At 33.6% G+C, this 15,991-nt stretch overlaps 1 protein-coding gene across 1 annotated transcript; it reads right to left on the bottom strand.

Moving 5' to 3' along the window:
- Positions 1-201: 201 nt before the first annotated feature.
- On the bottom strand, positions 202-2,596 carry LOC126692888 (peroxidase A2-like). Its single transcript, XM_050388689.1, has 4 exons — positions 2,338-2,596; positions 2,030-2,221; positions 1,758-1,923; positions 202-922 (listed from the first exon to the last, which is right to left on the bottom strand). The coding sequence occupies exons 1-4, from the start codon at positions 2,545-2,547 to the stop codon at positions 504-506; spliced, it is 987 nt and encodes a 328-aa protein (XP_050244646.1). The 5' UTR covers positions 2,548-2,596; the 3' UTR covers positions 202-503.
- Between the last annotated feature and the right edge of the window lie 13,395 nt (positions 2,597-15,991).

Raw genomic sequence — 15,991 nt, forward strand, 5'->3', positions numbered from 1 at the left:
TTGTAAATGGAGAGGGTGGTTTTGGTATGGGATTGAATGACTTATTATTGTTGTGGCCTCGGACTTTTCACTTTTAATTTTTTTTTTTTTTTTTTGCTGAATACTTTTAATTGACAAATCAAGATATAACTGTCTAACCTTTATATCATTCAATGAACATTTTACTTTATAGAAAGAAAAAAAGAAGTGTAACAGCGACGGTGACTTAAATAATTTACTTTAAATTACTGTGTTCCATTCCACGATCCAAATTGTGTTCAAGATAGTACAATAAAAAGTTATGTCTGACCCACCATTCCCAAATTAATCAATAATTGTAGAAATGATTGTACCAAACATTTGCGTGTCATTCTTGAACTTTCAATACAGAACTGTTTTTTCTTTTCTTGATAGTTTGCAGAAACATGTTTATAACTAAGAATTCTTATATAAAAAAAGAGTCTATAACTAAGAATTTATTGGCTTCCCATGCAGTGCTCAAGTTGATGTAACACTTTGATAGCTTAACTTCCATTAACTTTCTTGCAGTCCGACCTAATCTCCCCACTGCTTCCGGTTAGAGGGCTTATATTTCCCATGTTTATCATGGACTGAGCGAAGCTTTGAAAGAAAGCTGTTTGGTTGCTGCTAAAGCTATTAACAATGGAGACAGTGGCAGAACCAGTGGTGGAGAACAACTCTTGGTCTGATTGGAGAAGGCCTTGATTGTTTTGAAGGTTAGTGAAGTAGTTGTTGTCAAAACTATCTGGGGTTGAAGGATCAAGGTTGGCTAAAACAGTTCCACTACCATTTTGGGGACATGTTTGCTGGAGTGTAGCCAAGTATGATGAGCTTATTGTTGGGTCAGGGTTGCCTGTGCCGTTGAAATTGTATAACCGGCCAACGAATAAGCGACATTGAGCACGTCCAAATGTGTGAGCGCCTGTCAAATTTGTCAAACATGGTCAGTAAGATCTGCAATGGAAATTGGTCAAACATGCTGAAAAAGATCTTTCTTTTATTACTACTATTATTATTATTATTATTATTATTATTATATTATAAAGTTTCGACTTATAAGTTTGCACTTTGATAATTGCTCTTTATAATCAAACGAAGACATCAATTAATTTTTAATATAGGTAGGATTCGAATCTCATATTTCTAATCCATGATAAAAAATTACCAATTGAGCTAATCAGAACTCACGATAAATAAAATCTTTAAGTACCTAATCAATTGTGTTTGAGTGTCTTGCATATCACATTTAGCACATGTTTATAATCAAGAAATATTAATATCCCTTATTTTAGTCCAATAAAGAGATTATCTTTTATGTCATTGTTAACTCTTATACATTTCTTTTTGGATCATATATATCATTTACTGCAATTTTTGTCATAATTTGTTGTGGTGGTTGACTGTAAGTGTTAGAAAATCATTTTTATATAGATCCATCACTTACAGTCAATCACATCAAAATTGTGGCATAAAAGTTATGTCCTTAAAGTTAAACACATTTGCACAAACCCAAAAATTGCACTAAAGTTATAATTTCAAGATACAATTTCAGCGTAATTTTTGGGTGTAATAAGTGGCGTGTGACCATCATTTTCCTTAAACTTAGACCTTAAGCATAGAATAGATGTAGTTATGTAGGCTTTTGGCTGTCTCTTTCTCTTTCTAGATCTTTTATTTTTCTTCCTTATATTTTAACAAACTAAAACATTCAATGAGTTTTTTGCAGCTAGATTTTTGGGTGGTAAAAAAATAAGTACCAGATAATGCGACAAGGTCATTAGTATTTAGACCGACAGCAGAAAACTTGGAAGTAATGTTGGACAAGCCTTCTACCGGAGACGGAATAGAGGAATTGGCTCCAGCCTGGTTTGCAGTTAGACTGTCCCTTCTCCCCAATAATACATTCCATGTAGGGCCTCCTGCCTGCAAAACATACATTATAGTTAGTCCTATCTTTGTGTCTGTGTAATTGAACAAAGAATAAATGACCACCCTCTATTCTTCCTAGGAATATGTTGTAGAGACTTACCAAAGAAACAGAAGCTTCAGCAGCAATGGCTAGTATGTCAGCACAAGAAACAACACCAGGGCATGAATTTTCAAGAGCAGTTTTGATGTTGTCAACAACATCGAAGCCCCGAGTGGAGTTAGCATTTGGAGCAGCGTTTTTCTCGCTCAGAAAGCTTGCAGTACCGTCTAACAAAATTGAAGCATCACATCCCTGTAACAAAACAAGCACTAACTCATTATGCCTACTATGAAATAGAAAAAATCATTTGAATGCCTAGACAGAATAAAGAGAGACAGTGAGTTTTTGGATAAAGAGCTTGAGTTTACATTAACAAAGCAGTCATGAAAATGGAGTCGGATGAGACTGGCTCCAATCCTGGAATCAGATTGCAAAGCCTGCTGAATGACATTACTCACAATACTAGACACATTCGGACATGTGTTAGCATAAAATGTGGAGTTCAATTGTGCATTTGATTCATGAAGCATTAGTGTTAAGAAAATGGTTGCCACTACAACAGCAGAAGAAGAACCCATTTTTGTTTTTCCTACTTGTAAGTTGGGTTCCAATTTTCTGCTCTGTGGCGTTGGTGAATGGTACCTAATTGAGCCACTATATATAGAAATATGTTACTATACTTCACTGTTGGACTGAAAAGTCAGTTGTGCGCGTTATCACGAGCTTGTATTATTACTATTATAAGCATAATAGTCAACAAAGTAAAAGTTTGATTTCACTGTCACTAATTGTCTTCTTCTAATGGGGTCTCTCAGTCCTTGTATAATTCAAATGTTCAAATTTTTAATAATGCATTAGGTCATTTAGGTGCAAAGTAAAAGAGTAAGAGAAAGAAATTTTAGGATAGAGATTAGAGAGATTTAAACTACTAAAAAAAGGAGGGGCAAAAAACTCAACTGAAATTATTTTATTTTATTTATAAATAGTTTCAATTTATAACGTCTGCTCTTAATGATAACTTTTTATTATTAGATTAAGATACCAATAGAAGAACACTGCTTGCTAGGCTTACGAGTCAGAAAGATTGATTAACATTTTTAAGTGATATTTTAAGTGTGGTATTTTTAAAATTTTATTATTATTATTATGTTAAAATAAATTAGGATAAAATACAAAAGCTATTCGTGAGATTTCGGCTAATATATTTTCGGCTAACGTTTGTATTTAGGGGACAACTTAGATAATTTTGAAAATTTTTTGTATTATCTGGCATTAGCCCAAACTTTGGAGATAGGTTTTTATTTTTTATTATTTATTTATTATTATTATTATTATTTATTTATTTTTTTCTTTGTAAGTTTAAAGGAAAGGTTCTTAGCCCTTTGTGGCATCCAACTATCAAGATAAATTAGATAAATATCAATTAGATAAACCAATCAAGGTTAATTTGTTGAATTAAAAACATACTTTAATAAATTAATACTAGACAAACCAATATTAATTTCATAAAAAAAAAAAAAATCAAATATCACAATTCATGCATAAAGTTTAACCAAAAAAATTGAAGATTTGTTTTTGTTTGTTTTGTTTTTTTCAAAGAAGATTTACTTTATCTTGAATAGGGTAATGCTTGATTAAATAAAGTTGTAATGTAATTTTGATTTTGGTGTTAAGAGAGTGATACAAATTGTTTAGTATGTGGTTGTGTTAGGGACGACAATTTTGCCCCGCCCTGCTTAACCCGCCCCTCCTCGCTTCGCCCCACAAAGGTGGTGGGGCGGGGATGGGGCAAGATTTTAGCCCCGCACCACGGGGCGGGGTAGGGATGGGTTTAGACTTTTTAGACCCACCTCGCCCTGCCCCACCCAGTCCCCACCTTGCCCCGCGTTGCTAAGGGTTATAACTGTAAATTTTTCATATCCTAAAACCTACTATTTAAACAAACATATTAATATTATCTTATTTTATTCTACCCAATTTGGTTCTCTATCTTTATTTTGTTATGTGTTATAATATGAGTTTTTTTTTTTTTTGGTGTGATTGTCCTGTTAAACACTTGGATATATTATTCAATATTTTCTAAAAAATTAATTTGATTGGATAGGATAAATTTAGTTGTAATTTCAAGTATATTTTTATTAATGAAATAGGTTTCATTAAAAAAATTATACTAGTTGTAGGGAAAATTAACAAAAAGTAGAATTTTACAAGGTAGGGTAAGGCTTCGCGGGGTCCCAAGAGGTAGGGATGGGGTGAGAAAGTTTTTCCCGTTATGTGGGGTAGGGTGGGAACGAAGACCCATCCTTCGGCCCCACCCCGCCCCATTGCCATCCCTAGGTCGTGCAGTATGTAGGTGGCAGAAGTTGACAATCTACATTATAGGATATTGATGTACAAAAATTAAAGTGTCAGGCTTTTAAGGAAAATTAATCACCATTGCTAATTCGGCACATTTACAATATGAGATAAGTTCAAGTTACACCTAGTTTACTCTTTAGAGTTATACATTTTTTAAACCATTGGATTTAAGTAAATCCAATGATTAAAAAAAGATCCTCGTTAATACTAATATTCTAATTAATCTCATTTATTATCTTTTATTTAATACATTCTATACTTATCTCTAAACCTAAAAAAAAGAGTCTACGTTTCTTTGTCTTTCTCTCTCTCTCCTCCATAATCATGTTTTTCTCTACTCTCTTTCTCCTCCATCGCTTTTTCTCCAAATCAATTTCATTGCCTTTCTCTTAATTCCAATCTCACCACCATGCTCCTTGCCTCATCAATATGAACACTCCAGATCTTTTCTCATGATCATGAATGTTGTTTTTTCAACAAGAACCCACTATACAAACAAGTATTAGTTGCATTAATCTCATTTGGTTGTGTGCTGTTTTTTTTTTTTTTGATATGTAAATTAAACTCAACTACGCTTTAATCTCAACTACACTTTAATCTCACCTGGTGTAATCTCGTATGAGATGGGTTCACGCTTTAATCTCACAAACAATAGGTTGTGTGCTGTGTTTTTTTTTTTTTTTTTTTTATGAATGGGTGTGTGCTGGTTTTGAACTCAATTGTCCTAATAGCTCATAGGATTCTACAAAGCTACGGTCTACATGGTTATAATAACATCCTAATATATTCGAATATCCCTTCTCAAATTCAAGATGAAAGTTTGAAGATGTTACGAGTTTGATATGAAAGTTCCTACAGAAAGAAATTAAGCACATGCCATAAATGACCAAATTAGATGTAAAATGGATTGAACTTGACATGAATTGAAATGCCTAAGATCATAGTAAATGACAACTATTAATTAATGATGGATGGGGGCCAAAAGATGACTATTGTGGCTGGAGGACAATGCACCAGTGACTAGAGGATACCAACAGAAGAACGGTGGCTCAAGGATTGCATATGCATGTAAGACAAACATTGACAATAACAATGGATAATGACGGATAGTGGATTGTCGGCAACAACTCCGATGACCATAAGAGAGTGGCATAATTGGCTGAAGATATCATAAAAAGAAAATGTCACAGGAGACAATCCAGTGAATTGAAATGCCCAAGATCATAGTAAATGACAACTATTAATTAATGATGGATGGAGGCCAAAAGATGACTATTGTGGCCAGAGGACAATGCACCAGTGACTAGAGGATACCAATTGAAGAATGGTGGCTTAAGGATTCCATATGCATGTAAGACAAACATTGACAATAAGGACAATGACGAATAGTGGATTGTCAGCAACAACTCTGATGATCATAAGAGAGTGGCATGGTTGGCTGAAGATATCATAAAAAGAAAATGTCGCAGGAGACAAAAGATATTGATGAAGGAAAGTGTTGTGGTTAGTACTAATTAAAGAAATAGAAAATAAAAAATTTTCATTTGGAGACTATATAGAATAATTTTAATTTGGAGACTGTATTAACTTTGATGTGATTATATAGTTTATTTATTTATTTATTTTATTTATAAGCTAATGTTAAGTTCTTTGAAAAAATTCAAGGGCCATCTTTCTGTGACGATTACTGGGGATTCAAGTCAGTCTAGCATAACTAGAGAACATATTAAACAATGAATAGAAAAATAAAATCTTAGTAATAATCATTGCTTCAGTTCAACTGGAGAACATGTTAAGTTTTTTTTTTTTGGTTGTCGGCGACTTGGCCGTTGAGGTGGAAAAGCCGTGGAGGAGATAGAGAGAGAAACGTGTAAAGATAAAAAGAAAGAGACATGTAGTGGAGAGAGAAAATCAACCGTATAATTTTTTTTTTTGGGTTTAGAAATATGTATGGAAGGAAAATTATTGTGTACTCCTGGAGTACCATAAATGCGTACTCTCTCCTCTCACATGAATGGCGGGTCCCACTAATTAAATTCATAGTGAGACCCATCATTTATGTGAGAGGAGGGACTACATATTTATGGTATTCCGAAGTACCTAATAATTTTCTTATATGGAATGTATTAAATAAGAGATAATAAATGAGATTAATTAGAATATTAACATTAATGAGGGTCTTTTTTTAACCGTTAGATCTACTTAAATCCAATGGTTTAAAAAATGTGTAACATGAACCATCTCTTATAATATTTAATTTTTATCTAACAATTTAGAATTTCAATTGGACTAGATTTCTATTGGTCTAATATTTGGGGCCTAAAGGTTAAAAAAAAAAAAAACACAATCTTTCTTTTATTTTTAATTTTGATTAATAATTAGTTTTTATAATAAAATTTTCGATTTCTTTTTTAATATATAAAGGGGGCCTCACGCCTAGGCCTAAAATTGGCCCTAACAACTAACTAGGCAACTACTACCATTTTAGTAGGGAGTATAATCTATAAGTTCATCTAAAAACCCTCTATCTACCTCTCCAATGGAATACGCCACATTTTTTTTCAAATATTAGAATAAATAGATCTACCTACAAACACACACAATTCTAATTCTAATAAATGTCTATCAGTAACTATTCTAGATATCTAAGAGTTTAAATTGATTTTTTTTTTCCTTTATACTTATTATATTTCATCTCTGTCTTTCCTTTTTCAGTATTTTTTTCTCATATATATATATATATATATATACACACAATGAAATTTTAATAACTTTGTTAGTTTGTTTATAATGGAAAAAAGAAAAAAATGGACATTTTTCTAACCAAACAATGACCTCCTCGTTATCTTTAGAAGTATTAACAAAAGCTAGATCATATCAATTACATTTAATAGGAATACTATCAAGTCACAAAACTAAACTAAAAACTTTCGAAGAATTTTCAAGGGGTCTTTGATTAAACAAAAAAGAATAAAGTATTTTTTTTTTTTTTTCATTGCTACATGAATACTAGTTAAAATTTTATGCGTACTCGTTCGTGTGAAATTGATGCTATAGACTTACAGCCTTACAGCTACACAGGAGTAAGCCATAGGAAGATGTGTATTTGATACAGCCGACATAATAAAATTTTTTGTATATTTGTTGCTGTATATTTAACATCTTAGGTCTCATTTTCTTTCAATTATCCTCCACTGTTTTAGTACCCTGATATTGATGTTTGATATAATATTATAGTTACTAAAGTTCAACATCCAAACCATTCTTAAAAGTATATTGTCCTTTTACGTGTGAAATTTTATATAACATGTCCCTGCATTGTACACAGTAAATGAGATATGAGAGTGACACATTACTCTTTTAAAATATGTTTAGTGTTCATATTATGGTTAATGTAAAAAAGTATTGGACACGATCTAAGGTCATGTTTTTATTTAGAACTACCAATTATACCTTTTTAAAAAAAAACCAATATGACTTTTTTTTCTTTTTATTTTTTGGAGAAACAAAAAACTCAATATGACATGATCCTATTAGAGGGTGTAAATAAGAGGTTTTAGAGAAAATCTTTATAGAATTTAAATTTCTTTATATGATATTTTATTTGCCTATTGCGTAGATAAAACACTATATTTTAAGTTTAAAGGAAATGAAAAGTAGGTGCACCACATATTTATGTGAGAAGAAAGTGTAGTGCTAATATGTGAGTTTTGCACGAGATCCATATTTATGTGAGAAGAAAGTGTACTACATTGGATATGTAACATATAATTTCTCAAAAATTAAGGATTAGAAGGGGAGGGCAAGAAGAAAAGAGACAATAATTTATTTATTTGTTTATTTTTTTTGCTTAAATGAATATATTATTTGAGATAGCATATATTTTCAGTAGTTTGGTTGTTGATGGAAATGGGAGGAATAGCCGAGAGGCTTGTAACTCAACTTACACATCCTAGTGTTTGTACGTAATAGAGATGTCTAGGGATCAAATCTCCTTCTCACTGTAACTATTGAATTATCCCGAAAATGCCATGAAAGGAATAAATCATAAAAGTTTTCTTACACATTTTTACAATTTTAATAAATTGTAAAGGTTTAAAAAAAACTTAAAAATTAAAAAAAAATCCCTTTCTCCAATTTTTTCCTGAATTGAACATAGTTAATAAAAAAAGGGATTAAATTACAATTTTTTTTTTTGAGATAAAGATTAAATTACAAATTTAATCCTCTAATTATTGGGGAAAAAAAAAATCAATTTTTCCCTCTCAACTATTATTTGTGTTGTTATTATCCCTAAAATTTTAAAAATCAAGTCAATTTCATCTTTAGGTCTTCTCTCTGTTAAAATCTTAACGAAATTAATTGACAATGGTTTTGATGAAAGCAATCAAATGCGCATCTGATGTGTGCAGTATTTGTTAGGTTAGGTAATCTTGTTAAGAATTTTTATGGGGAGAAGATATATAATGAAATTGATTTTTTTAGGAAATATAATGAAATTGATTCGATCTTAAACGTTGATGGGCAAATTTGGTATAGTCAATAGTTGAGGGACGAAATTGACACAATTAATATTTGAGGGAAAAAAATTGATACAATAAAAATTTAAGCAATGAAACAAAACTTTGGCCAATGCTAAGAAACAATGTTATTAATTTTGGCAAAAAAAAAAAAAAGAAAAAAAAAATCCTATTTCATTTCTCCTTTAAAAAAAATGAATGAGTGAAAAGGATAAGTAATGAGACTTTAGTGAACCACTTAAAATTTTAATAGAGTTTCATCTAGATTAAATGATCAAAATGTAGATATATATTGAGCTTCTTGGCGTAAGAATGATATATAAGTATTAAATGTTTAAATTTATTATATTAAAATACAAAATTATGAATTAAGATAGATGATCAAAATAGGTAAAATATAATTTACTTTAAAATTCTTGAATTGATTTTTTCTGAAATAGAATTTTAGTCAAAATAGAATTTTAAATTTCTTGAAACTTATCCATTAGAGTTTTACCTAACTAAATTATAGTTGGAGTAGAATTTTAAATTTCATAAAACTTTTTTTAAGGAAATAATTACAATATGGATGCTGCTAACGAGAAATTATTATTTACATCGGGAGGATTGCTAATGTGGTCCTTTCTGACCAATGAGATGATATCATCTATGCAAATGTATGTATAAGCTTTCTAATCAGCACAAGGAATAAAAAATAAAAATTATCAGATGATGTCACATTTGCATAAATAACAACATTTTAGTGGTTGGGAGGACCACGTTAGCAATCTTTCCGGTGGATCTAATAATTACTTGCTGCTTACCTCATTGCTTGAAACGAGTCCAAATCTTCTATCCCACTTTTTCTGCTTAAATCTATGCTCCACCAATAAAAACTTGCCATATGTTCACCTAATTAATTAATTACTACCATTAATTACTAATTGTAGTATTAATAAGTCAATAATGGTAGTATTTAATTAGTTAGGTGAACATGTGGCAAGCTTTTATTGGTAGAGCATAGAATAGAGCAGGAAAATTGGAATAGAAGATTTGGACTCGCTTAAAACAATATTTTCCCCCTGGTATGATTTTATCCCTTAATTTTCTCCTATTTGTATGGTTTTAGCAAATATATGAGGAGATCAAAGTTAAAAGTGATTCTCACGCTAATGGTTATATGATCTAAATGCTCTTTTTTTTTTTTTTTTTTTTTTTTGAGAAACAAACACACACACACATAAGAGAGAGGGAAAGGGGTTTTAATACAAAGGCACACCATAACTCCACTTAAAAGCCATGGTAACTTTTAAGGGAGGGTGGAGCAAGTTATACTATATACAACACACTTTCTTAAGCAATATGGGACAATTATGATCTAAACGCTCTGATTGTTTGGACATCAAACATTTTATAGATATTGAATTATTTTTTAAAAAAGCCTTTTTTTAGTAAACTATCTTATTTTACTATGTTTGGTAGTGATTTTAAAATGAATTGAAAAATTATATCTTAAATTCCTTTATTTGATTTCTCATGAGATAGAGAGTTGTTTTCTTTATTTAGTTTTGCGAGATATAGAGTTATGTTCTAGAAAATTTTAGTAGAAAATAATTCTATCTCACGCCAAGCTAAACAGGGAAAATTAAAAGATAATTTTCATTTTACCAAACTTTTATGATATCTTCATCCTGGAATCAGTCCACTAATCACTCCAGTCCATATTTCCTGCTCTAGGAATTTCTAATACGAGTGATACTCCCTTGACAATTTTTAATCAATGCCCAAATATGATTTCCTTGAATCACTTTCATAATCATTATCTCCAGCAGCAGATACTACTACTACACTACCAAATTATCGTTGATAATTCTCTAATAATGTCCCGCAATCATAGGGAGGTAGCCTCTTGTGCCTGCCTGTTCCATTTTTTATTTAAAAATGCTCTAGTACACTTTTCATCCTTCAAGTTTGATTCACGTTTTTGATAGAACGTAATTGAAGGGTATCTTCTGTGATGGTAGAATACATGTTATATGTACAATTATTGTACTTCAATCAAACTTATATTGCCCATAAATTAATGGTCAATGAGATCACAAGTCAAATTAAGGGTAGTTAGCAAAGTCATAATAATGTCGAGGGATGATTACACTTTACCCACCTATAGTGTTTCGGGCTTGTTTATAGTTGTTTATTTGTGCTACTAAAAAGGGTAATTATACATCTAAGGATAGTTTCATTATACAGCCATAACCCACCTCACTCTTTTTCATTATAAAAAACATTTTTAAAAGATAAAACATAAAATTAAGCGAACCTAATAGCAACTCAAGAAGAAACTCTCTTTCACCGTTGTGAAATCTAAAGAATGTGACCATTTTTGCTACACCCAAGATCATAACAACTGGGTAAAGTGTAATAAACTCTAATCTTGATTTTACAGTTTTTACAATTTTTTTATTTTATATATTGATTATTGAAGTTCCAACTATAATAATTAGGTTGGCATTTGGCGTAGAACAATATACCAATCAGAGAAAAATGTAGAGTAAATGGTGTGACCAGTAATTCAGTAAAGACCCTTTTTGCTCGTAAACATTTCCTTAGATTGCATCTTCGCAGAAATTTCCTTGATTCATCTTCCACGTTAGAATTAATGTACTTTGCCAAGTAAAACCCACCGAAAAGGAAAATTGATGTTAGTGAGTCGTGTATATCATATTAACATATCATTGCACTTCGACGTATATATGTACCAGCAGTAAAGATAAAAGGAAAAATAAATGAGAAATAAAAATTAATGTGATTTTTTTTTTTTGAAACGAATTAATGTGATATTTGTAATTGTCATATAAATATCTAAAAGAAAGTGGGTGCCACATCTCTCAAATTATGCCAAAAGTTGATGTAAAATTAAAATTCTCTCACTTAGAAGAACACATGGGTTCGGCGAGAGTGGTTGATGCATGCTTTACAACAAACTTTGAATAGTAAGTTAGGTTGGCTTGACCACAACTGGCCAATCCAAACTTTCTTGTTGATATTTATCATTTTGTCAGTCTCCTAGCTACTTTGTTATAGTATATATAAATCTATATAATACTAATATAATTATAGTGGAAGCTTTATTACGTGTAAATTCAAATGCCACTACCTTTTTCTAATAAGAGGATAACGAACATTGAGGCATGTTTGACTTGAGTGAAAATAGAGGAAATGGAAAATATAAGAGAGAAAATAGGAAAGATTTTGGGTGGAAAGAGTATTTGGTTGGAAAGATTTTGGAGAAGAGAAAATGATGGAATTTCAGAGCTTACCGCTTTTCAGCCCGCCACTTTGGGCTACATGAAAAATAAAATAAAATAAAAAGAGACAAGAGTTTACATAGTTCGGCCTTATGACTGACATCCATAGGATAAGAGCATAAAAAATTATGGGCCCGTTTGGCCGACATCCATAATTTTCTATATTAATCAATCTCTTGATTTATCAACCAATCCCCTAAGAAATCCTGATTTTCTTAAGTAATCAATATCTTGATTCGGTGATCATTTTCATGGGGAGTAAATTAAGAAGTTTCAACTTTCACTTGTAACTGATCATACTTGATGTGTTTTTGACAATTCACAAGGAAGCAGCCAAACCATTTGTCTGCTCTGCGTAAACAGAGGCAATTAAGGAGCCGCATTATGTGTTTGACAACTCACGCTTCTTTTTCTGAGTAAAATATGTAGCACAAATTTGGTGAAATGTCGTAGCAATCTTGTTGATTTAAGAAAACTTCCTTGGGGGAAGCTTAATTCGGTTGATAATGTAAGGCTTTTCTAGAAAGTCATAACAAAACGATAAAACCGCCAGACAGACTCCCTACCGATTAATTTTACACTCAATTGATCCATCAAAATTCAAAACACCCTGGCAACATCTGTATAAGATTTCTAGAATTTTCATATGATATTTGGCAGAAGTGGAGTGATTTGAGTAGTAATGCTTTGACGAATGTGTTATTATACCCACGATAATAACTCAGTACAGCATAAATAATATAAAACATTTATTGGTGTTGGGTTTTGTGGAGTCTAGTTGTGTTTAGTCCGGATGATGACACGACCCGAAATAATGTTGCATAGTTTTTAATGAGAGATTTTCTGAGGTTTAGTCCATGGAGCGGAGGCTTGGGCCGATAGGCCCAAGTCATAGTAAAATCCCTGTAACTCCGTGGATATAGGCAAATTGCTGAACCACGTAAATATTATCTTGTGCGTGTGATTATTTTCTTTAATGTGTGTTTTTCTTTATTTTTGTTTCTCACACGTGGGAAATTTCGTAGTTATTCCCTACAATTGGGATCTCTCTTATGTAGGAATGAGAATTATGGTTGATGATGCCGTAAATATCACCAGTGAGCTACACGATCCTTGCACGCTTTTAACGATACCTACAAGAGAAAAGAGAAAAGACCTAACAGAGAGCACCAGTGTGGTGCCAGCCAAATACCCTCCGAATGTTAAGTTAGAATTATTCTCACAACTCTAGAATGCTAGAGAAGGGTAAACTATGCGTACTTTGATTTTTAAGGGTATTGGGGCTTTTATAGTAGTAGAAGGTTGTCCTCTCTTTCTTGGCATAGAAGTCTTTTCCTTATAGGAATTTTCTTGAATAGTCCCAAACGTGATGGATAAGACACTTTCCTTGTAGAGAAGATCTTTATTTACGTGCGTATCTTCCGAAATTCTCTTTGTGTTAGGATTCCTATTTTCCTTGGGATTCTATGATGATTCAAGCGTGTGTCTCAAGTATTTCCCATCTAGGGCCTTTGCTGTGCCTTGGGCTTGCCCTCTGTCGGCCCACGGACTAGATCCGTTAGGCCTAATTTAATGAAGGTCCGTCATATCTTATTTTTACCCCTTCAGTTGCCCCCTTCACCCTATGGGTCCGTCATGCTTGAGTGGAAGGACCAATGGGGTGACGGTTTAATATTCTGGGGTTGACAGTTCGAAGGCCTGTGGGTTGACGAATTTCAAAGAGGATGATGTGAACTGCGCCCATTCCTGACAGGTTGTCTGAAGCAATAATGATGCATGACATGTGTCATTCTTTGATTAGGTTTTTCCCTGGATCGGAGTGTCGCTTCGTCTTCCGTGCACTTCCTATATAAATATCATACCTTTCCCTTCTCATTTCTCCATTTTCTGTTGAAACACCTTGTCAGAGTGAAACCGTCAACCTTGTCAGAGACCACTCCGTCCTGTAGCTGTATCCGTCACTAACAAACTTCCTCCGTTTACTTATTAAATTGGGAAGAATTCTCTCTTTTTTCACAAGTTTCTTTTTTCCTCTCGCTACTCTACATTTTCCTAGATTACATAAACCCGTCATCCCTTCTAGACCCGTTAGAGTCTTAAATTTTTGTTGTCACTTGTAGGCAATGTCTAGTGCGTCGAGTAATCAGTCAGTTGTCCATGACGGGGCGGATTACAAGGAAGTATTCTCGTCTTATCACAAAGAACAAGAGAGTACAAGTGAAGATAGGAGTCTGTCTACATCTTCTTCGTCCTTAACAAATGAGGATAGAGAGATGGCTGTCCCAGAGGAAGTTTCTGATGACAGTGAGGGTCAACAAGTAAGGTCCGTCGTAGGTGCTAATGGACTTAGGGAATTCATCATGTTGCAAGAATGGATGGTGCACAATTTTAGGTCCACCATCAAGGAAAATCACTTCAATACACTTAGGGACAATTTCCAAATTCCAAATTCCAGATAACATTCCCATCCGTCTACCCTATGCATCAGAGAAGTGCTATTATGAAGGGGTAGAAGGTATCGGGGTGTATGAACAGATGTTGAAGGCAGGACTTAGGTTCCCACTAAATTCCCTTCACCGTGAACTTCTTAAGCATCTGGGTCTATCTGTCAACCAAATATCACTAAACGCCTGGAGGGTCTTTATAGCAATGGAGGTTTTGTATGGTGCTATGACAGATGGAGCCAGGAGGCTGACGGTGCGGGGATTTCTTCATTGTTATCGTCCGGACGAAATAGACAAATTAAAGGGGATTTATAGTTTTGTTGCTAGGAGTCCATTATTGAAGGTCATATTTGAAACCCCTGACTTTAATAGGGATTGGAAGAGTCGTTACTTCTTCCTAGAAGGTGACGAGTGGATGTGTCGTCTAGGGGACACGGAACACATACCCGTCGACACCACTTGGGGCATATTGCATCCGTCTCGTATGCACCCGTCCTATTTTGTGAACTTTTAACAGTTGTTCAGTTTTTTTTTTTTTTTTAATCACTTTTAATCCATCCACTTTATTTGCAGTTAGATGGCGTCCACAAGTTAGCTTTGAGGAGTTTAGCTTTTTAGAGAAAATTTTTGCCAAGACCAAGTCGGAGGAAAGGACTTGGGCAAAATTAGTGACGCTTGATACCATCCACTAGTATTGTGATGGTCCTGCACCAATGTCAGCAGCCATTAAGTACGACGCCAAAATTCAAAGACATAAGTCCGTCGCCTTATCCTTCTCAAATGTTTTTTTTTTTTTAACTAACTTTGTCCGTCCATCTTTACAGAAATGGATGACGCTAAGAGGAGAGCACTAATTAGGTCGTAGGCTGCAAAGAAAAAGGAGACCAGCAACGTGGCTCTCAAGGGGACGGGCTCAAGTAATCCGTCTACAAAGAGAAAGCAGCCGTCTAAGGGGCCCAAAGTCCCCTTAGAGCCTGTCGTAGGGCTAATGGTAGAGGGTGCTAAGACGATCACCCAAGTGAAGCAAGGGGTTGGCAAAGGCCTTATGAAGGCCCCGTCCACTACTAAGGACAAGCTACCCGTCCTCCTCTGTGAAGACTTCAAACATGCCTTGGAGTAACTCTCGTCTATCATTTCGTCAGAGGATTATGAGGACTTGAGCAATCACTCCACGGAGGCCGTGGGGGAGACGGGTCTTTTTACAATCGCTCAGGTAATAATACCCATCAATTTTATGTCCGTCCTTCCAGTTGGCTTCCGTCTAACTTCCTTTTTCTTGTGTTTCAGGCCATGGTTATGATGAAGGGGCTAATGGGACGGTGTCTAACAAACGAGACGACCTTGGAGCATGTACAAGCAAAGGCAGGGGAGACGGAGGAGGAGTTGAACCAACTACAAGTTTGGAAGTCCAAA

The sequence above is a fragment of the Quercus robur genome, chromosome 7 (assembly GCF_932294415.1).
Source record: "Quercus robur chromosome 7, dhQueRobu3.1, whole genome shotgun sequence".
NCBI lineage: Eukaryota > Viridiplantae > Streptophyta > Magnoliopsida > Fagales > Fagaceae > Quercus > Quercus robur.

Excerpts from the sequence above, each read along its gene's own strand:
- LOC126692888 (XM_050388689.1), bottom strand. The coding sequence starts at position 2,547 with ATGGGTTCTTCTTCTGCTGTTGTAGTGGCAACCATTTTCTTAACACTA. Across the intron at positions 1,924-2,029 it reads CTGAAGCTTCTGTTTCTTTG|GCAGGAGGCCCTACATGGAA; the intron begins GTAAGTCTCTAC and ends TATGTTTTGCAG. Across the intron at positions 923-1,757 it reads TGACCTTGTCGCATTATCTG|GCGCTCACACATTTGGACGT; the intron begins GTACTTATTTTT and ends CAAATTTGACAG.